Raw genomic sequence first — 21,400 nt, forward strand, 5'->3', positions numbered from 1 at the left:
AATTTTTGATTTGAACGTTTGAGTCACTGTTATGACTTTTATTTTGAAGCCAGACGTGCAACACTTCCGGTATTCTCCAGTATGCTTGACGTATCTCCCTTTGACGTATGAATCATCCTTCCCAAGATGGCGATACACCTGTTTCTCCGGTGCTGATCCTTGTTGTTGTCTGCGCAACACCAGAAAACAGAGCGTCAAGAACAGACTGTTACTAAACTGGAGACGTAGTTAAACAGCTGGAGTAAACTCCGTCACCCAGAATGTCCACAGAGGAGCTGTCAGCCTCGGATAGCGAGGCTGTCCTCGCCGGCGCAGGGGAGCGGTGGGCACCGGTAGGCGCTGTGGCCAGCCCCGAGGATGAGAGCAGGAGTGGGAGCGCTGGCCAACGGAAACAGAGAGGCTCGTCCTCGGCCACCGAGGAGGACATGGCCGCTAGGCTGGAGAAACTGAAAGAGGAGCAGGAGCTGCTGAACTCCTCCCTCCTCGCCCTCACCTCACACTTTGCCCAGGTTCAGTTTCGACTGAAGCAGATAGTTCACGCCCAGACCGAGGAGAAGGAGAGGATGCTGGCCGAGCTGGAGGAGTTCGCCTTCAGGGGCTGCCCGCATGTGGTGGGCTGCCGGGCTCAGGATGCCAAGCAGCTGGAGAACTCGGTGAGGCTTCTGCTCATGGTTTGATACCACAACATAGAACCACCATGATGTTACACACTCTGTCACACACTCTGAGTGCATGCTATGAAAAGGTGACAGGTGTCAAAACAAGCCATTGAAAAAACAGAATATCCCTTGTAATAGTTACTCCTATCTTAGATATTCCCATTACATAAAGGCCTATAGAGTATTTAGGACTGTAGTGAGGGATTTCTATCCATGACCACAGGTGTTTTAGTCTCTACAAAGAAGCTGTAAAGTGTGTGTGTGTGTGTGAGAGAGAGAGGGAGAGAGAGAGAGAGAGCGTGTGTGACCGTTAAGCTGAAATTATTATTGTGAATTGATTAGTTCCCTGACAGAAAAATACTCAACAACTGTTCTGATAATCTATAAATTGATGATGTTTTTGAGGCAAACGTGCATAATATTCCCTACTTTCAACAGTCTGACATGACCGATAACTGCATATTTTTGGGATTTAAACTTTTAGTTGGACAGAACATTTGCAATGTTTAAACCAGTAATAATCAATAAATAATAAATAATAAAAAGGATTCGCAGAGATATTCAACACTCAAACACGCACTTATCCACAACTGGACACAGAGATGGACACTCTGTACTAATATAAATGCATATAGACACACAGGCACAGCGAATCTCTGTGGTGTTAAGCCTGGTCACATAAACTGAAGTTATTCACCTCAGTGGCTGTGAGGTTCCTGATTAAAACAGATTAAAGCATGCGTGTTGCGTCACACTCGAGGCTGCTGCGCCCACCTCTAACGTGTTCCCATTGATCTCTTATCTCTGTTGGAAAATGTTGCTTTTGTGTTGACTCACACGACACTGCCGACAAAATGAAAATGCCTCCAGCAGATGACTATCTGTTTAATAAAGGTCTCTGTGTACACAACAGCGTTGAAGCAACCTGCTTTTTCCCTACCATTGTTTACTCCCTGCCTCTTTACATTTAGTCTTAACTGAAGCGAACCCTGGGCCTCATGTTATAATTGTTTGGAGTTATTGCTCACCATATTCCTCAACCTAAAGGTTTTTTTATGTCATTTCTCCCCTGTTACATGCTTTACTTGCAGGGGGATCTGGTGAGTATGATACCCAATGTTTCTTTGAGAGTTTGGTTTGTGTATTTTTGTGCAAATGTGAGACATGTAAGACTAATATGAGAAACTGCAGCACAAATCCCACCTGTGCCAGGTTATATCATAATTGGTATCACTAGCAGAACTTCCACGCTGCTAAAGATCTAGTGAACTAGTTCAGTGTGTTATTGTCGCCACTCAACTCTCTGTCTGTAAAAATTCTAATAATTGTGTGTGTGTCTCTCCTGTCAGAGTGAGAGGGAGAAGAGGGAACGCCTGGAGGCTCAGCGGGAAAAACAGAAGGATCTCATTTTCCAACTGAAGACACAGCTGGATGATCTGGAGCGCTTCGCCTATCAGGAGGGCAGCTACGACTCGCTGCCGCAGTCTGTCGTCATGGAGAGACAGAAGGTGGGATTGTGGAAATGTACTGATTAAATACTCACCACTGGAGCTGGGCTCAGTCCTGTCACATGGTGATGTGTCGTATTGGCAGTGGTGGAAGAAGTGCTCAGATCTTTTACTTGAGTAAAAATAGTCATACCACAGAGTAAACATACTCTGGAAGTAAAAGTCCTGCATTCAAAATACTTACTTAAGTAAAAGTATTACTGGATTATAATCATTGATGCATTAATATGTTTATCACTTTAATGTTGCAGCTGGTAAACGTGGAGCTCATTTCAACTACTTTACTGCGGGTATCTCAATCTATAACGATATATCATAATTAGTAGTTGATTTATAGTTTATGTTAATACTCTACATCTGTAACTTAAATCATAGCTAATGTCAAATAAATGTGGTGGATAAAAAAATGCAATATTGGCTTTCAAAATGTAGTGGAGTAGAAGTATAAGGAAGCATAAAATAGAAAAACTCAAGTACAAGTACCCCAAAACTACTTAAGCACAGTACTTGAGCAAACATACTGAGTTACATTCCACCACTGCATATCGGCTACAGGTTGTCTGATTAGCCGTCAGTCCTCATGTTTACTAATTGCTTGTTATTTTAGAGAAAATGTAAGGTTGGGTGTAAGGTTAATCTGTAATCTTGTGTTAACTGACGTGCCCGTCAGTTATGTTAAGCACATAATAGGGTGTTTATCTGTTTCAGATCAGGTGTAACAGGTCAGTCTGTTCTTAAAATGCTGCAGGCTTTAGTGTTTTTCATACAGAGAATTTATTCGAAAAGCTTATCCAAATGCATTGTGGCCAATCCAGAATCTGTTTTTATTTTTGTATTATTTCTCCTTTCCTTTTAAAAAAGTTCAGATGAACAGCCATGCTAGCAGCTCTGTGCTCTGTGAGGTTTTACTCATGTACAGCAGTGCTTTGAGCTAAATGCTAAAGGCGGCATGCTAACATGCTAATGTGCCACAGCTATAATGTTTACCGTGTCCACCATTTTAGTTCAGCGTGTTGGCATGGTAACATTTTCTAATTAGCACCAAACACAACATCCAGCTAGGCAAAGAAAATACTTGCCCTCATGGTGGCGTTAGATGAAAAGTCTGGAGATGAAAGTTACTGCAATTCATCCTCTGAAGATCAATGATCAATCAACCTCTGATGAATGTGATTTGAGATTTGCGACTCTGCAGCTGAGGGAAACAGTGTAACAGCCTACAATAAGTCTGTTCTTTAACCATCATTTTGTCTCACATTTTCCAGGTCATCATTGACGAGTTGATCAAAAAGCTGGATGTTAACCTGAACGAGGACATTGGGAACTTGTCTCCCGAGGAGCTGAGACAGAGAGTGGACGCTGCCATTGCTCAGATAGTGAACCCAGCCAGGGTGAAGGAGCAGCTGGTGGATCAGCTCAAGACTCAGATCAGGGACCTGGAGATGTTCATCAACTTCATCCAAGGTACAGTCTCAGATATGGTTCAAGTTGTCATTCAATGGGAGGGGAATTTCCTGTTTTATTGCAGTGCCTGCTCATTTGTTTTCATTTTACTGTTTATCTGTTGTTTTTTTAAAATTGGGTTTAATGACTTTGTGTTTTCGTCCAAAAGATGAAGTGGGGAACCCTCTTTTATCAGACGGTGGACACAGCCAGCAGCCACAAGCAGCAGGGACCAATGCCAGAACTCCAGGAGCGAAGAAGAAAGGTCAGTCAGTCGGTTTGTCAAACTGCAGTTGCCATTTACTGTTTGTAATAATAAAGCCAGTAGATGACTGATCAGTTGGGACAACCAACCTTAAGATCTGACTTCATCTGTCCAGTCTAAGTATATTCTTCTGGTTTTTCACCCCTCGCTGCAGTGGACCCAGAGCAGGCCCAGAAGATGCGAGAGACCGGCCTGCAGCTGATCCAGAAGGCCCTCGCTGTGCTGCAGATCTTTGCTGCGAGCCAATTTGGCTGCGCACCCGGCCATGTTCCTCAGAACATGTGGTCTCAGGAGTCATCGGGGCAAGACTACGGGCCATTGCTGCAGCACCTGGAGACAGCTGTTGACAAGGTGCGAGTGCTGGCGTCATGCAGACAGCCCTCCCTCGAACATGTCGTCAACTACACCAGCAACTCTGCGCTGGGACCTCGAGACGAGCTGACAGCATCTGTGAGGAAGGAGCTGGCGATCGCTCTGAAAGACTTGTTGGCTCACGGGCTCTTCTCCCCCTCCCAGACCATGAGCCTGGTGCTGGCACCCATCTCCTGCCTGCTGCCTTACAGACCAGCCCCACAGACCATGCACCCATGGGAACTCTTTGTTAAATTCTACCACTCCAAAAACGGAAAGGCCTTCGTAGAGACGCCAGCCCGCCAGCTTTCACAGTCCTTCAGCCTGCCTGTAGGCGGCGGCCCGGTGACCATCACCCCTAAACAGTCTCTGCTGTGGGCCATTCACACAGTGCTGAAGGAGCACGGACGCTACAAACGAGGACCAGACACAGAGTTCAAAGCGCTGGTGTGCATGGCTCTGAACGAGCAGCGGCTGGTGTCATGGCTCAACCTGCTGTGTAAGTCTGGGACTCTGATACACCCGCACTACCAGGCCTGGAGCTACATGGCCCAGACCGGCTTTGAAGGAGCCCTGCGAATCCTGGGCCGCATCAGCCACCTCAAATTCAACCTCCCAGTGGACCTGGCTGTCCGGCAGCTGAAAAACATTAAGGATGCTTTCTGAGCAGCCAACACTAAGCTCAAAAATCAAGTATTTCATCAGCTACACTGCTCTTAGCTAGCATTCAGGACCAAAAGCATGACTTTGTGCTTCAAGTATGAAACCTTCTAAAGGTTATTTAAGTAGCCACCCATCTTAAGTAAAGTGCAAGTGTGTGATGTCTGCAGTACATGCATGGATGATTATGTTGTGTGAGCTTCAGCCATGAGCAACCATAATCAGTATATCCCACTATGTTTAAGATGCCAAAATGTCAAGATGACAACGCTTCTGGTACTGTAAACATGCCTTAGAGAGAAGATTGAGATTACCTCATCTTTAGTGAAGCCTTCCTGACCTTTGCAACCTGTGCTCATACTACTGTATCATTCCCCTGTGTACATGATAGTGTCCTAACCTATGCAGCAAAGAGAGAGGTTGGATTTGTACAGTAATCAGTACTGTAACGTGTGGCTACCACAGAGACATTCCAGGAAGAAAAACAGTGAGCAGAAACTTGATACTGTGGCGTCTACACAGTAACCAGAGCTTGTGATGTATTGGTTCATCGTTTACAGTGACAAAGTACAGTGACCTCTGTTATGGCTTTCATGATTTTGGCAGTAAATAATGTGTAGCAGATTGGTTGATCACAAAGCACTCAGGTCAACTTGAAATGAAAAACGTCTCCACCGTGATGCACCCCTCAAACATTACTTACTACAGTTAATGTGTAACGTCTACAAATACGCAGCTCTCAGCAACTCCATTTAAAAACTGAAGCTGTTATCACTTCTTGCACGCTGTGTTTCAGGTGTGTTAGACCCTGTATGAACTGCTGCTTTTCTCCTATTCCAGGTGTAGTTCAAATTGAAATGACAGTGATATTGTATAAGAATGATGTAATGGCTTACATCCCGTATTTAACACGACAGGTTTAGTTTTGTTTCCTGTTTTTCAGAGAAATTAGTTTTTATCATCCTGAGACAGCTGAGTTGCACGAATCATATCCTTAAAAACTGAATGTACAAACCATAGATGCTATTAAACTGAAGTTTAGTTTATATCTGCTGTATGTCTCCCTGCTGTTTATGGGATTAAAGCGCCAGTGTTCCTGGGCCCACATGTACGTATCAAACCTCTGAGAATCAGCGTGCTGATAAAATATCTGTGTTTGTATATCCTGAGATAAAAACCTGTGCACTTTGTGACTTGAGTGCACCCGCAGACACATTTTTAGCATTTATTTTACTGTGTAAATGAAGACTGTGTCTGTTAAATACAACGCTATATTTAGCCTCCTGTTTTCCCCATTTTTGTTGTATTTTGTTCAGCTGTTATATTGTGATTTATGTGAAGAGACATTTATTTATTGCATAGCATATTTTAGCTCACCCGTGAAGTAGGTAACATATCAGAACACTTTGTTGAAGTAGCTCGGAACTCTAGACACACTGAATCATTTAAATTGTGCTATTTATGTTATTTTTATTTGAACCTTTAATCATAAATAATATATTGGGAGATATGAATTGTCAGGTTTTTTTTGTCGCTTTGTTTTTTATCATGTTTAATGCATACCTTCAGCTGTAAAAAATAAAATAAAAATTAAACACAGTAGATGAACCACTGTGCTGCTTATGAGTCTTTGTTATCTCAGTTTTAAAGAAAGCAACTTTACACATATTTTTTTTTATTTCTTTGTAATGGCAAAGCAATTTTTTCCACGCATTTCATAACACATTCATTGCATTAGTTCAATGAAAAATACTTATACACTGATTATAATAAATGAAAACATAGTAGCCATCTCTAAGATTGGAGAGATTCTGAAAACTTGGACTTTTTGATTTAAAATTTATCAAAATAAATTAGTAAGGTTATTGTTTTTCTGGTTATTGTCTTTATAATATGAAATAACATTTGTAGCATCTTTAAAAATTGTATGGTATGTTTACTGAGGGAAATAATCCTCTAGCATCGTCCATAATGTGTATGAACAGTTGTAAAAAAGTTTTGTGTCTTTTTTATCTTTACAATCTTTACAAAAATCACATGCAGTCTCTAGTCAAAATATGTTTGTGTGGAGTAACAAACCTATATAAAACAAGTCATGTTTTCTGCCTCTGAATTGAAGTTTCACACAAATCTTCCTCATGGAGTAGTTTTCTTTTGCTGTGAAAATAATTTATTTTTATGCCAGGAGGTATTTCAGGGATGCTATTTGTCCTAATTGTCCTGATATTATTTCTTCATAAATAAATTAAATGATTTAGTTACTTCGCAAATTCAAATTAATAATATAAAATATAATCATTGAATAATTGATGGTGTAATTTTATAGGTTATGATGAAACTTTCTTGATTCCCTGGGGATCCAGCAGATAAATTAGAATTAGGCACTTTAAGTAATAATAATAATAATAATAATAAATTTAATTTATAAAGCACTTTTTATTTAGAAAAAAAAAATTTCTCAAAGTGCCACAGCACACAGTAAAAAGGTAGATCAATTAAAACATTGTAAAAAAACAAATTAAAAAAGTCCTAGGCCAAGTCAAGTATCTATAATAATGTTAAAATTTTAAATGCAGAGCCTTTACTTCTTATAGAGTATTTCTACACTGAGGTTACTTTTACCTAAGTACAAGATTTACTCCTTCCAGCACTTCTTTCACGTCTGCCTTTATTAAAAGTTTGAATGCAGTATTTTTACTTGTAGTGGAGAAATGTTACTTGAGGTATTGCTACTTCTACTCAAGGAAATTATCTCATACTTCAAACAAAAATTTAAATACATAAATATTTTTATAAAGTCTTCTTAAGAACATTTTAGCGGATAAGGGATGTGTGATACTTTTTATTTTTTAAATAAATAACACAATGAGGACTCTCTTCGGTCAGAAATTCACACCCGGAAGTGACGTAGCAGATGGGTAGTGTCAAAGGTCACAAAAACCTTCTCAACTTCCTTTCCTGCTAGCGGTGGCCGTAGAACAGCATCAGTGAGTGAAATTTACCTCCAAACAATCTTCAACCATCGCTCCAAATCTGATCAATTTAATAGTTTTTATCATCCAACATATATCATAATCACTCATTACGTTAAGATGAGTCTGTTATTTTCGTGTATTTAAATTGACATAGCAGGAAAATGATCATTTATTACACCGCTTCGTCTCCGTAGCGCTCATTTCAACATGGCAGTTTCCATTGGAACCGCCTGTTAAAGCGCCTGCTTTTATATGTTCAGACTGCCTCGTGTGCCGCTAAGATTTAAAATAACCTCATCATCTCTAACAATATCCATGGAGTATTTAAAAGTGAAATAAGTGTTTAAAGCACTGGAAACTCTCTGATAGTCGTTCCCTAGCTGGATGCTAATGCTAACTTAGCCGGCTAACTGTGCAGTAACAGCTAGCCGGAAACTCACGTTTTAGTGTTTGGCTTGGTCATGTTCCCATCAGTGATGTTGCTTGTGAAGTGATGAATGTGCTGCGGTGACACAGGAGTTTGACTGTGTATTCTTCGTCACAGAAATGGGCAAGTTCATGAAGCCTGGGAAGGTGGTGATGGTCCTAGCTGGACGCTACGCCGGGCGCAAAGCTGTCATCGTCAAGGTAGGAAACATGGCTCTGGATGGATGTTATCTGCAACTCACTGGGTATGCAAACACCAACAGATGTTTTTTAATATGTACACGTTCAGAGTGGACATATAATAATTATACAGATCAGTCAATACCAAGGCTGCCATGTTCTCCTGTAATGGTGTCACTGCCTATTTACACACACTGTCACGTCCACCTACCTCATGTTAAAACCTGAGCCATATTTCCTGTATGTATACACACTTGGCTCATTAAGCTGATCCAGAGTTGTCACACGACTTGAAACGGTGAATAATTTTGCAAAATTCAAATGCTTGAAATTGCTGGAATGTTTCAAAGCAGCACTGCTGTTTATTGTCCATGGTCAGTGTCTGTCCTATAACACAGTCCTTTGTTTAACGTCTCTGCAGAACATTGATGATGGCACAACTGACCGTCCTTACAGCCACGCTCTGGTCGCAGGCATCGACCGCTATCCCCGTAAAGTGACCACGACCATGGGCAAGAAGAAGATTGCCAAGAGGTCCAAGATCAAGGCCTTTGTCAAGGTGTTCAACTACAACCACCTCATGCCCACCAGGTCAGTGTCCCATTTATACTTTTTTCCTGTGATAGGATACTGCATTGTTTTACTTACTTGTTTTACTGATGTGCTGTAGCAACTTAAAACATTTATTTTCCAACAATAAGTAAAGTATTTCCTTTGGAGTAAGCGATGCACTTAAAGTGTTGAGGTGAACATGAAACTGTCCCCTTGTGAAATCATCTGTGTGAAAGATGAGCAGCTGTGTTGGAGTGTATTTGGTGCTTTGATTAACAAGTCAAAGGTACAAGCCTGTGGGCATAAAAACACAAGGAGAGAAGTCAACCACTGCTCCCTAGGTGTATTTTGCTTACGTGATGAACTTAGCAGTCAGGGTTCCCATGGTCATGACAAACCTGGAAACATCATGGAATTTCACAATCACATTTCCCATTAGTAAAAATCATTGAAAGTTTTGAGTCATGGAATTTTGCTGTGCATAATTGAGTTGTTCCAGTAATTTTCCATGAATAACTTAATGTAATGTAACTTGATGGCAAACTTATTTCCTGAAGCTGTTGACGTAATGTGGCTTTAACATGCGTCGATGTGTGACAATTTGTTTAACATTACATACATATTCATTTTCTCCTCCCATTCTGTCTCTCCCCTCATGTATGCCAGCTAACTGAAATTACTTTTGAATAGAGTTTGAATTTGATATGTTTGAAAAAAATGCAGGGCAAGAATTTATTATGGGTCCATGAAATGTCATGGAAAAGTTTTGAAATTTTGTACATGAAAATGCATTAAAACTTAAATGGTAAGGTAAAGGTCCCACTTTGTAGAAACATAATAAAACATGAAAACTTTTGGATTAGTCACTAATTTCTATCAAGTCTGAGACGATGAAGAGGTGTTTTGTTCTCAACCACAATGACAAAGCATTCTGAATTTGCTACAGTACTGATTCACGCCTCTGATGGGCTGCCTCTTCTGCAGTCTAGGCTCATGACTAGTGTTGTATTCAGAGCAGACTGTCATAAAAAACTGAGGAACAAAAAAGTTCTCAGAACTAGAACTGAGATCCATAATAAACCTATATTCTGCTGAATTAACCTGGAGATGCCTTTGTTCTGTTCTTCAGGAACACTGAAAATATCATTTAATGAAAAATTTAAAAATAAGGGGAAAATAACTTCAGAAACTGGCAGCTCCTCCTGCTTTGCAATACTTTTGTTGATATAAAGTTAAAATGAAAAACTTAAACTTATGTCACAGCTATCATGTGTTTATCTACATCCATTCTGGTCTTTCTGTTGCGTCTGTGGGCCACATCCTTGCTCCTCAAACTTCCTCATTTTAGCATCACTGGCTACTCAGTATTTTATTCGCAGTATCAGACATACCAGTTTTGATTTAATTAAAGCATCATTACAAACATATGTGATAGTCCAAACACAATTGGCAATTTGCGTCCTGACATGTAAACCTGAGACCATAACTTTTACATTTACTTTATGATAGCTGTGAAACAATTATTAGAATGATATTCAATGTTTATCCTTCTAAAAGGAGTGTGAAGCACTCTTTCAGATATTGTTGATTCCCTGAAAATCATCGTGCTCACCCCTGGAAGCAGGTTTGCTGTTAGTCAGATGCGAGAATTAGTTTAGTTTTGTTGTCATATTTGATTGATTAACTGTTGTTTGGTTTATAAATGAGATTGTAATATGAAATGAGATGCAATTTAAAGTAAATAATGATGCCTTTGTAAGAAAATAAAATCTTAATTACTTGGACATTGGATGTCATTTTGGCGCAATGTTGAATATGACATTTGGTTAGAAAACCTCTTAAAGAACAGAGACAGAGTTTAGAGTGACTATTGCCCATTATGACCTAGCTCACCTGGTAGAGTGTGTGCCATATATAGACTGAGTCCTTTGCAGAAGCCCAGGTTCAATTCAAACTGTGGCCCTTTGCTGCGTATTATTCCCCTTCTCTCTCTCCCACCTTTCTTGTCTGTCCAGCTGTCTTATCAATAAGAACAAAAATGCCCAAATCTTTAAAGTGTATTATACCTAAAATGTTGCTCCTTACTGAGCTGCATAACTTCAAGTTCTGTCACTTCAAGTTAGATTCCTCTGCGTGTGCTAGATGTGGACTCAAACGCACACAGATTTGATGAGCAGGTTTATTATCTGATTAACTTTTTGTCACGTAGGACACCTGATAAAAATCTTAGCAGTGATATGTTACGCTTATCGTCTTAAGGTGCCTTCCAGCTGCTCTTGTGTGAGAAACTAAGTTTCTTTTGCTCAGTTGTGTACTTGTGCAGAACCTTCTGCTCTATAAATTGTCCCCTGATTAAACAACCTTTTTCATTGTTGCATTCCGTTTTCCCTCAGATACTCTGTGGATATTCCTCTGGACAAAACTGTTGTCAACAAGGATGTCTTCAGGGATCCTGCTCTCAAGCGCAAAGCCAGGCGGGAGGCCAAGGTCAAGTTTGAGGAGAGGTGAGTCCGTGTAGCTCTGTTGGATTCTCAAGTTCAGTGTGCATCATATAGACGTGTTCTGACTGGACCTCCAGAGGCCGTTCAGACACATAATGGCAGAACGGTGTCACTTGTAGCATCCAGAATTAAACCAGAGATATTGCCTTCACCACATGCTGTTCATTCTTTGTAGGATGGATAAATGTCTGTCACTTATACAATCATGTGTTTTGTGAATACATATAATAATCCTGATAACAAACATCAGAAATTGGATCAAAAATCCTTCCAGTGGCTGCAGTGTGATTTATAAATCGTAAGATTCTAGTTTAGATAAGTTGTCCCAGGTTTGATGCAGCCAACTGTGGTCACGTATCAGCAGATTCACTCCTCAGGTCTGTGATGTGTTATCAGAGCAAACGTGCTAAATGTGTGTTTGTTCTGTTTTCAGGTACAAGACGGGCAAGAACAAGTGGTTCTTCCAGAAGCTCAGATTCTAACTTTACTCGGTTTCACAAATAAATGTTTAAAAATGGATTTTGACTTTTGACTCTTTATTGACTTTTTTTTTTTTGTTTTGTCCATTGAATTATTTTTACCATTTCTGCCAAGTTTCCCAGTCAGGTAAAGACAGAGGTTGTGATGATCTGTAGATTCAGATGGATAATTGGTCCAGTTCCCACAATACTTGTGAAAATCCTTTAAAATGGATTTACTTAATGCTTTCAAAAGGTTCCATCATACGATTTAAAACAATCTTTGCTGTTTAATATATGAATATGAAAGTCAAACTGACCACTGATGGCATCGGATTTCAACCTTTTCTCTCACAGAATGTATTGACATGAAATACTTGTTGTATTGGAAGAAATACATTTCCACCTTTTTAAAGCAAACAAGAAGGAAAGTGTCCGCACACTGAGTTTAAGCTCCCGCTTTTATTTGGCTCAAAGCTGCAAGCTTTGGACCCTATCGGGTCTTCATCAGGCAAAATACGGTCTTTGGATGTGCGCACAGCCCTTCTTTGTTTGACACCTTTTAAAGCATCCATATTTTTTTAATTAAGCAGTTGTAAATCAGGTTGTGTAAGCAAATCAAATGGTAATACTTAGTGGACCTTAATAGTTCATCCTCAATAAAATAAAAAGTTGCTGCAAACTTAAACCTTACTTTAGGGCTGAAACTAATGATTATTACATTGCTGATTAATCTGTTGACTGTTTTCTCAATTAATCCAATAGTTGGTCTATAAAACATCAAAATAGTTTTTTAAAAAAAGAATACGTCCTCAAATGTTTTGTGTTGTCCCAATAGTCATTGAGGAATAAACAAAGCAGAACATTTTTCTTAAAAATTACTCAAGCCTATGAGTTAAGTTGGCACCTTATTTGAGACATCTAATGATTAATTTTAGGTCTACGGCTGACTTGACTATGTTAGGTTGAACTTTTAAGTGGACAAAAATTAGTGTGGTATTTGAATTAGACTAGCACGAAGCAGTTGACTTGAAAAAAGCACTGATTACATATGAAACTCTTAGTTTCTCAGTAATAATGTAACGATATCACAATAAATAGTCCCTGCAGTTCCTTAGCAAAACCCCACAAGCGTTTTCTTTTAAACATTTTTGAGTTGAAGAAGCAAATACTTATAACCTTAAAATTCTTTCAGAGCCTTCACTACATATAACACGAGTCTGGACGGACATGCGTGTAAACTGCAACCTGACCAGCAGATGGAACAGCAGTACTTCTAGATTATTTTTGGTCCAGCATCAAATATGAAAGCAGAGGATGTATTTTGTGTTTTGTGTAACATGGTTGCTCTCTTTAAACTAACTTGTGTTGTGTGATGATTACTGCAAGTGGTGCTTCATACAACTACTGCCTGTGCTTCTGTGGTGTTAATATATATATAAGCAGTGGTGGAGAGTAACCAAGCATATTAACTATAGTTTAGTTTTAAGGTACTTGACTAGGGTATTCATATTTTATGCTACTTAATGCTTTTACTCTACTGGGCAACATTCTTGTGACAACTTAAGTAACTTTTTATTTTCAGGTTATGAATTTACAAGTACTGAAACCAATTTTGAGGTACTTTCAGTTACGTATTTCCATTAAATGCTCTTTTATACTTAAACACCACTGCATTTTAAAAGCCAATATTGTACTTTATGCTCCACTACATTTATTTAATATCTTTATTTACTTTGCAAATTCTGATCGATAATACAAAATATAATCATTACCCTTGCAGTATATAGCAAATAAAGTAATTAAAATTAGCTCCACCTTTGCCAGCGGCAACATTAAAGTGCATCAGTAAATATAATCCCATAACCAAATGTTTATTTTTCCCGAAAAAGGCCATTCTGCATGCTGAGTACTTTTTTTTTTTTTGAAACTTTACTGAGTTTAACAGATACAAACATTTCCAAGTCCTGTAGCTCAGCTTTCATCTGCGTTAGGTTGAGCCAAGAAAAGTGATCTATATGAAACTACGAAAATCGAATAATAAAAGAAAATAACTAAACATAACATACATACAAATAACACAGAAACAGGGCTATCTCAAATTAATTTGAGAATATATAGTGATGGAAACAGTTGAAGACTTCTTGTCTTTAACAAGTTTTTTTAACTCATTCTTCCAATGGTTCAGACAGGGTTCAGTCTAAAGTATCTACATTTATGAATAAAAAACTTCCCCAGTAATAAAACAATATGAAGAACAAAGTCCATATCCTTTTTTTCAATGCAAACACCAAATTCGATTGTCTCCCCTGTCAAAGGTGACATACCAGTCTCCCTGGACTGTAGCCAACACTGCATATCCCTCCAGAGGGATCGCACTGCATCACAATAAAAAACACACATTACCAATTTTTAACTTCCATGTTACAAAATGTACAGTTATTGGCATCACAATTAAATCTTAATCTTAAGATTTTGTTTTTGGGATAAATTTCGTTTAAGATTTTCAAAGTCACCTCTTTCACCTTATAGGATGAAGTGGAAATGAGATATATCTTTTCCTCATTTACTAAACCTTTTCAACATCAAATCCGGTAAGAATATAATTCCTTCTTACTGGGTTTGGGAAAACAGAAAGGTTATAATATTGATGTTATTACATTTATTGTCACGGAAGTCAAGTCCTTCGATGCAAAGCTGTCTCAACCCAGAGACCTCAGAGTACAGAATGTCCCCTTTGACCTCTGATCTCAGAGAGAGTAGTGTGGCTTTTATCAGTCTAATATAGTCCTTAACAAAACACTGGAGTTGGAATTTCTCTTGGAGTCCTCATGCTGTAACACATTTCCATTAACAGCACAAATCCCTTTGGAACTCCATTCCTCTACACAGGTTTTCCACTGAGCAGTATGTATCTGCTAGTGCTGTGTGGTGTGAAATTATGTTTATTATCAGTTTCCAAGGACCTAATCACAACGTAGCAAGAAGTCTATTCCTCCCATTTTTTAAGCTCACATTGGGGACAATAAAACAAAAGGAGTAACTATTATTGATAACAGATACATTCCAACTTCAGGACACCAATCATGGAATCAAAATCAATGACATTTGCACCTCCTTCTTCATAGTTTTTCACCATGTCATTCTTCCTTATGTAGCTACTGACAATTATTTTCTATATGAATTTGAAATTGTCATTATTTATTGATTTAGTCATTCTCGCTGATATACACCGATCAGCCAAAACATTAAAACCATTGGTGGGTGAAGTGGATAACAATTGATCATCTTGTTACAGTGCAATATTCCATTGGGAAACCTTGGGTCCTGGCACTCATGTGGATGCTACTTGACGCGCAACACCCACCCGAGCAGGACAGTGCACCCTGCCACACCACAAAAGTTGCTCAGGAATGACCCGAAGATCGGGACAAAGAGCTCAAGGCATTAACCTGTCCTCTAAATTCCCCAGATCCCTATCTGATGGAACATCTGAGGGACGTGCTGGTACCCCAGAGGTACCCCCGATCCACAGTGGGTCCTCCTTGGACTGGACTTGGCTCGGACCTGTCAGTGCATGGACATTGGACCTCTGAGGGGTGTCCTATAGTGTCTGGCACAAATGTGTTGGCTTCAGATCTTTTGAGTCCTGTGAGTTCTGAGGTGGGGTAACAACACATCCCACAGATGTTTGACCAGATTTGGATCTGGGCAATTTAGAGGCCAGGTTGACGCCTTGAGCTCTTTTTCACGTTCCTTGGGCCATTTATGAGCAGTTTCACCTCCTTCTTAATCCTGGTGTTATATAATGGCCGCAAGGGATAGTCATGTAACATTAATATTTCACATTTATCTAAATTAAGTTGCATTAGCTCAATGCTAATATTTGTACTTTTCACTTGCGGTGCTTTGCGCTTGTAATGAAAATGACCAATCTCTCCGAGAGCACCTGAATGCAGCACACGGCTGCAGCGCCCTCTGATGGAGAAACCAGACGCGTTCACGGTTTCTCTCTGAAGCTGGGAAAGAGAAACTGAAAGAATGAACGTGACTTCACAGCACAGATCGTCGACTTAAGGTAGGTTGTCTCACCAACTGCTTATTAATAAAACCTAAAAATGTGTTAAGTTTGGTTCAATACATCAATACAACGATATCTAGACAGTTTGTAGACGTCAGAAGTTTTGTTGAATGTGACGTATTTAAAGTTATTCTCACGTATTTAAAGATATTTTAAGTGTTGTTGAGACTGACGTTTGTTTATGTGACAGCAGGGCCTACAGAGTATCGATACGTTTATAGTTTAACAGTGATTGTCCTCAGTGACACACACTGTTTTGTCAGGCATTGTGTTAATATACACTGATTGTGACCGACAGCATGTAAGAAGTGTAGTCTAATATTTTGTGACTCGTTTCAGATTACTCTGACTATGTCTTCAGATGAGGTGAGACGTCATTCTGCTTCCTCATGTTTTCATGTATCTGTAATGTTCGTGTGACAAACATTATCTCTGTGGGCTGACCTGTTGTTCTCAGCATCACTGAGACATTCCTGCTGTGTTTTGCATTTGATCACATTATTGTGATCAGTGGTGGAACCAGTACTCAGATCTTTAAGTACAAGCAGATATACTACAGTTCAAGTGATACTCTTACAAGAATAAGAGCTGCATTCAAAAAGTGAAAGTACAAAATTATTAGCATCAAAATACTCAGTAAATAGAATGGCCCATTTCAGAATATTACATTTTATATTATGAAAGTAAAATACATTGTGTATGAATTTAGTCGACTTAATTATTTTCCACCACTGATTACAATGCTGCTGTCACTTGTAAGATTATTAAACTCATCCTCATAAAATGTCTCCACTGCCTTACACACTCTTGTGGATCAATAATATTAATATAAACAAATATGAGGTGTATGTTTATTGTGTCTTGTGTTTCAGGAGTTCTCTCTTGTGGTGGAGCAACCACAACCATCCGAGGACACCTTGGAGGGAATCAAGGCTTTAATCACCAACTACAAGGTGCACTGAAACTCAACATTTATCAGTATTAAAGTGCAGCTTGCAGTGTGTTCTTATTGTTTTAACATAAAATATACTTTACCCTGTGGTTGAATGAGTAAAAGATTTCTATGCATGGAGCAGCACATAAGATATGAAAAATAGAATGCATTAAATAAACCTGAAGATAACTTAAAGAAGGGAAATTTAAAGGGAAAATGTTAGTGAACGCAGCTTATTGTGTTCCCAGAAAAAATACGAACAGCTGATCCAGGAGCAGAAGGAGCTGACCACCTCCAGGGATGACAGCCGGGCAATGACGGACAAGTGCAAGCTGCGCTGTGTCAAACTTACCCAGGATCTGAAAGTAGACGAGCACCGATATGAAGAGCAGATTAGAAATGAAAAGGTATGCTAGTTTAACCGTCAAATTGATTTTTTTTCTGTTATTGTTAAGTGACATGAATGTTTGAGCTTCACTCTGCAGCACTGGTGGAAATGTATCTAAGTGCATTACTCAAGTACTCTACACAAGTACAAATTTAAGTTACTTTACTTGAGTCTTTTGTGCTGATACACTACATTTATCCGACAGCTTTAGTTACATTCGTTAATGTTTGCACACAGACATAAGAAGAGCTCGAACAATATGATGTTTTTTATAAATTAAACTACCCATCAGAAAACACAAGTACGGCAATCGATCCGCTTCTATACTTTTGTTCCGGTGGAAGTACAAAAATGAGGAAGTACAATCTGCAGTTTGGGCAACAGCCCATTGCATTTCACCAGATTTGAGCTGAGAGATGAGCAGTGAGATGTGGGTATGGGTAAGATAGAGGAAAGTTTACCATAATTCATTTACACATACTGCCCAAATAGTTATGACACAAAGCTGGTTGAAAATCCAGTATCCCTTTAACAAATTGTGATTTTGAGGTAATGCCAGGTTGCTTTTCCTCAGTACATCGTTGAAGCTTAAGTTCTTCTCTCTTGCAGGCTAAGCTGAACTTGATGATGCAGGAGGAGGGCGAACTGATGAAGGATATCCAAAAAGTGGAGGAAGCTCTGAAGGAGGAGGCGGCCAGACACAGTCACCTGAAGCAGCAAACTGATGTATGTTTATTAAATCAACAAGCTGACACCTGCAGTCAGCCCATGACACGTCCAGTAAACCTGTCACATTTGATTTCAGGTGTTCACTGCTGTACCAGAGAAGAAGGTCGTCTTCACTGGGGAAACAGGAAATGGAGCCAGTGCACAAACATTTGAAATGAAGCCACATATAGTTTACCCGATGGAGGGCGGGACGGCACTGATTACATTTGAGGAACAAGTGGGTGAGTTTGGCTTCAAGCTGCCAAAAGTGTGTTTTCATTCATCTGCACTTGTCAGAGAAAGAATCAGTGTGTTTTTGAGGCAAGATAACCCTTCTAGCTTTTTAATGCTCGTTCCCAGTGAATTATCTGAATGGAAAATACTGCCATGTTTTATTACGTTAGGCTGGTAGTGCTGATATAACCCCTGTGTTCTCTCCATCATCAGTGGCCAGAAAGATCCTGGACATGCAGAAGCATCAGGTGGACCTGGGAGCAGAGTGCACCATCACTGTGGAGGCCAGGCCAGTTCAGCTCATGCTGCCCAGGCTGGTGGAGGTACAACAGAGAGCGTCCTTTACTCGTCATTGAGCTGTGAACATTATCAATATCATTTCCTGTGAGTGATCTGTGCCCGTCTGTCCTGCAGATAGACACAGAGGTGAATCCTCAGCAGATATTAATCTCAAACCTGCCTGAGATGGAGACCGAGACGCTGCTGAACAAGCTGGAGATCCACTTCTCCAAGACTAAACACGGGGGCGGAGAGGTGGACAGATGTGAACTGCTGCCTGACTCTGGGACTGTGGTCCTCACATTTGTGAGAAATGACAGTAAGCAAGCTTCTGTTCTTAATATCTTAGATGTTTATGGTTGTGCTAATTTTAGCTCCTTTATGTACTGTTGGGTAGTTTAATCTACAGCAATGCATCCTAATCTATAAGATCATCATGTGTTTTTTATGTTCTTTTCTACTATCAGTTGCCAGAGGTTTGACAGATAAAGAGCATCACGATGTGGAGCTATCACAAAAGAAGAGGCACAGAGTGAGGGTGACTCCTTTTCTCAACGGAAAGATTACAAACTTAAAGGTGAGCATTTGTTAGAAGAAAAGAAGAGAGTTCCGATGTCACCACTATCTTTCAAAATGTTGGACTTCTAATAGTATTGTTTCCCCTTTCCCTTCCAGACCAAGATGTCGGTGTGTCCTCGGACGGTGCTGCTGACGGGAATCCCCGCCATCATGGAGCAGGAGACCCTGCAGGATCTGCTGGAAATCCACTTCCAGAAAAGCGGCAACGGTGGAGGAGAGATCGAAGCCTTCCTCTACAACCCATTAGGTCAGAACACCTGGGCCCTGTTTGAGGGCGTCTCCACAGACAGAGAGGAGGAGTAGGATGTACATTTGTCACCTCTCAGGTTCAGGGTGAGATCCTGTGATGTAAAGACAGCATTAGCCCTGCATTTGTTTTAGTCTTATATTCTGTTCTCACATCTTTTGTAATGGAAGTCAGTGTAATTAAAGAAATACTTCAACCACACAATGACAGTTTGTGTATCAGTTACACACGTGTTTTGTCTCTGCACAAGCTGAGCCCAAATGCACGAGTGTCCAGGCATGCTCAGGGCGCTTCTCATATGTGGAAGCATTTTATATTGTGAAATTTTAGCATATACATGTGTTTCACAAGTACTGGTCATATGACTGGATTATACTGCTTGAGTTGTGTGAGAGATTGTAAACGGAAAGCAGACCCTGAAATTCATGTAGAAGGAATCTTTTTGGGAGTTTTCCTCATTAATTCAAGGTAACACAGACTAACTGACAAACAAAAGGTCATTTTGTGGTTGAAGTATTTTTTTAACTTCTTATCTTGGGATGTTTTTTGGCATCAATAAACCTGCCGGTCATTTTATTCTTGAACAAAATCTCTGATTCGTGTTACTGTAAGGAATGTGAAGGTACATCACACTGTGTAGGACGGAGGCATCATCTTTGAGGCAGTTTTCTCAGTTGCCCAAAATGTATGCCAGTCCAAAGTCTGACAAAGTCCAAAGTCCAAAAACGAGATGGTTTATAATGTCTGGGTGTGTAAATGGAGATTGGGGTCTGTAATCCAGCCTTGGGCTGCTAAGTCATATGGATCTATGATGTTATATCATATGTAGTTTGTCTAAATACATTGCTTCACCACTGTGGCAGGCACAGGTCAACAGTGTGTCCCCACAAGATGGCGCCACATCTCAAAAAAGTGAACACATTGTGACATCATCTTCACAATCTCTATCTCTAAAGTGTTCTACATTCATACACAAAGTATTTAATCTTTTTTGCCTAGTTACTTAAAGATATAAATGAATGGTGATGAGAAATACATTGTAATTAATAATGAAATAAACCCATTAATCAACAAGGCATCTCTATCTCAGCAGTCTTATTACATAAAGATATAAACATCCTGCTGTAACACATTATTACTTTGTCTATTTTGGCTCAATGAAATTATTTTTTTGTGAAATATAGCTCACACAGTTTGTTGTGGAGAGATGATGCTAACCAGTTAGCAGATGGCTAGCGTAGCTTAGCACGACTGTTGACTGGGAATAGCTAGTTCTGTCCAAAGGGTAAAGAAATGCTTACAGCAGCACTTCTAAAGCTCACTGATTAACACATTACATCTCATTTGTTAAGTCCATACAAAAGCCAAAGTGTAAAACTGACAATTTGCCAGGCAACTTGCAAACAGAGACACCAGAAAGTTAATGCCAAAAAAGCGTTCAGTGCAGAACACTCCTGTAAAAAGGCCAATTGTCACTTGTACACTAGTGTTTTTGCATGTACTATATGCAGATATATGTTAGATATAACATATTATTGAGCTTTAGAGCTGCTGGTGGATTTTTTTAAAATGTGACAGAGCAAGGCTAGCTGTTTCCACTCTGTATGCTAAGCTAAGCTAACTTGTTGCTGGCTGTAGCTTCATATATATCTGGTAGAATGGTTTTTATCTTCTCATCTAACTACTACCTAATCTAAGCAAGAGAAAGAATATATGCATTTCCCAAAAAGTTGAAAAATTATTTGCTATGGGTAAATAAAGTCTTGAGGTTTGAAGGTTTGAATTTCAGGTAAAGATTCTTATGTGAAACTGGAAAGGTGTAAGTATGAAATGCACTTTTGTGGTAACCGTTGATTTTTCCAATCAAATGAAGAGTTCATTTGCAAAAAATAAAAGCCATTCTTGAAACAGATAAGGCAGTTTGATATTTATGGAGCCTCTAAAATCCCGAAAGGTGATTTTTTATTTTTTT

At 39.5% G+C, this 21,400-nt stretch overlaps 3 protein-coding genes across 3 annotated transcripts; all 3 read left to right on the forward strand.

The window, feature by feature from the left end:
* Window positions 1–102: 102 nt before the first annotated feature.
* rundc1 (RUN domain containing 1) lies at window positions 103–6,494 on the forward strand. Its single transcript, XM_033643758.2, has 5 exons — window positions 103–653; window positions 2,009–2,167; window positions 3,433–3,631; window positions 3,780–3,875; window positions 4,030–6,494. Exons 1-5 carry the CDS (start codon window positions 261–263, stop codon window positions 4,890–4,892), a joined length of 1,710 nt encoding a protein of 569 aa, XP_033499649.1. The 5' UTR covers window positions 103–260; the 3' UTR covers window positions 4,893–6,494.
* A 1,277-nt stretch (window positions 6,495–7,771) lies between these two features.
* Window positions 7,772–12,039, forward strand: rpl27 (ribosomal protein L27). Its single transcript, XM_033643956.1, has 5 exons — window positions 7,772–7,873; window positions 8,406–8,488; window positions 8,889–9,058; window positions 11,413–11,523; window positions 11,954–12,039. Exons 2-5 carry the CDS (start codon window positions 8,408–8,410, stop codon window positions 12,000–12,002), a joined length of 411 nt encoding a protein of 136 aa, XP_033499847.1. The 5' UTR covers window positions 7,772–7,873; window positions 8,406–8,407; the 3' UTR covers window positions 12,003–12,039.
* Window positions 12,040–15,939: 3,900 nt separating this feature from the next.
* ifi35 (interferon-induced protein 35) lies at window positions 15,940–20,504 on the forward strand. The gene is made up of 10 exons (XM_033643931.2): window positions 15,940–16,056; window positions 16,399–16,425; window positions 16,932–17,012; window positions 17,242–17,400; window positions 17,991–18,107; window positions 18,187–18,331; window positions 18,537–18,646; window positions 18,738–18,921; window positions 19,070–19,179; window positions 19,278–20,504. Exons 2-10 carry the CDS (start codon window positions 16,411–16,413, stop codon window positions 19,482–19,484), a joined length of 1,128 nt encoding a protein of 375 aa, XP_033499822.2. The 5' UTR covers window positions 15,940–16,056; window positions 16,399–16,410; the 3' UTR covers window positions 19,485–20,504.
* The last annotated feature ends 896 nt before the right edge of the window (window positions 20,505–21,400 follow it).

Source organism: Epinephelus lanceolatus, chromosome 18 (genome assembly GCF_041903045.1).
Source record: "Epinephelus lanceolatus isolate andai-2023 chromosome 18, ASM4190304v1, whole genome shotgun sequence".
Lineage (NCBI taxonomy): Eukaryota > Metazoa > Chordata > Actinopteri > Perciformes > Serranidae > Epinephelus > Epinephelus lanceolatus.

Coding starts and splice junctions, on each gene's coding strand:
- rundc1 (XM_033643758.2), top strand. CDS start 261: ATGTCCACAGAGGAGCTGTCAGCCTCGGATAGCGAGGCTGTCCTCGCC. Junction 654..2,008: donor CCAAGCAGCTGGAGAACTCG/GTGAGGCTTCTG, acceptor CTCTCCTGTCAG/AGTGAGAGGGAGAAGAGGGA. Junction 3,632..3,779: donor GTTCATCAACTTCATCCAAG/GTACAGTCTCAG, acceptor TTCGTCCAAAAG/ATGAAGTGGGGAACCCTCTT.
- rpl27 (XM_033643956.1), top strand. CDS start 8,408: ATGGGCAAGTTCATGAAGCCTGGGAAGGTGGTGATGGTCCTAGCTGGA. Junction 8,489..8,888: donor GCAAAGCTGTCATCGTCAAG/GTAGGAAACATG, acceptor ACGTCTCTGCAG/AACATTGATGATGGCACAAC. Junction 11,524..11,953: donor AAGGTCAAGTTTGAGGAGAG/GTGAGTCCGTGT, acceptor TTCTGTTTTCAG/GTACAAGACGGGCAAGAACA.
- ifi35 (XM_033643931.2), top strand. Junction 18,108..18,186: donor ACCTGAAGCAGCAAACTGAT/GTATGTTTATTA, acceptor ATTTGATTTCAG/GTGTTCACTGCTGTACCAGA. Junction 18,647..18,737: donor TGCTGCCCAGGCTGGTGGAG/GTACAACAGAGA, acceptor TCTGTCCTGCAG/ATAGACACAGAGGTGAATCC.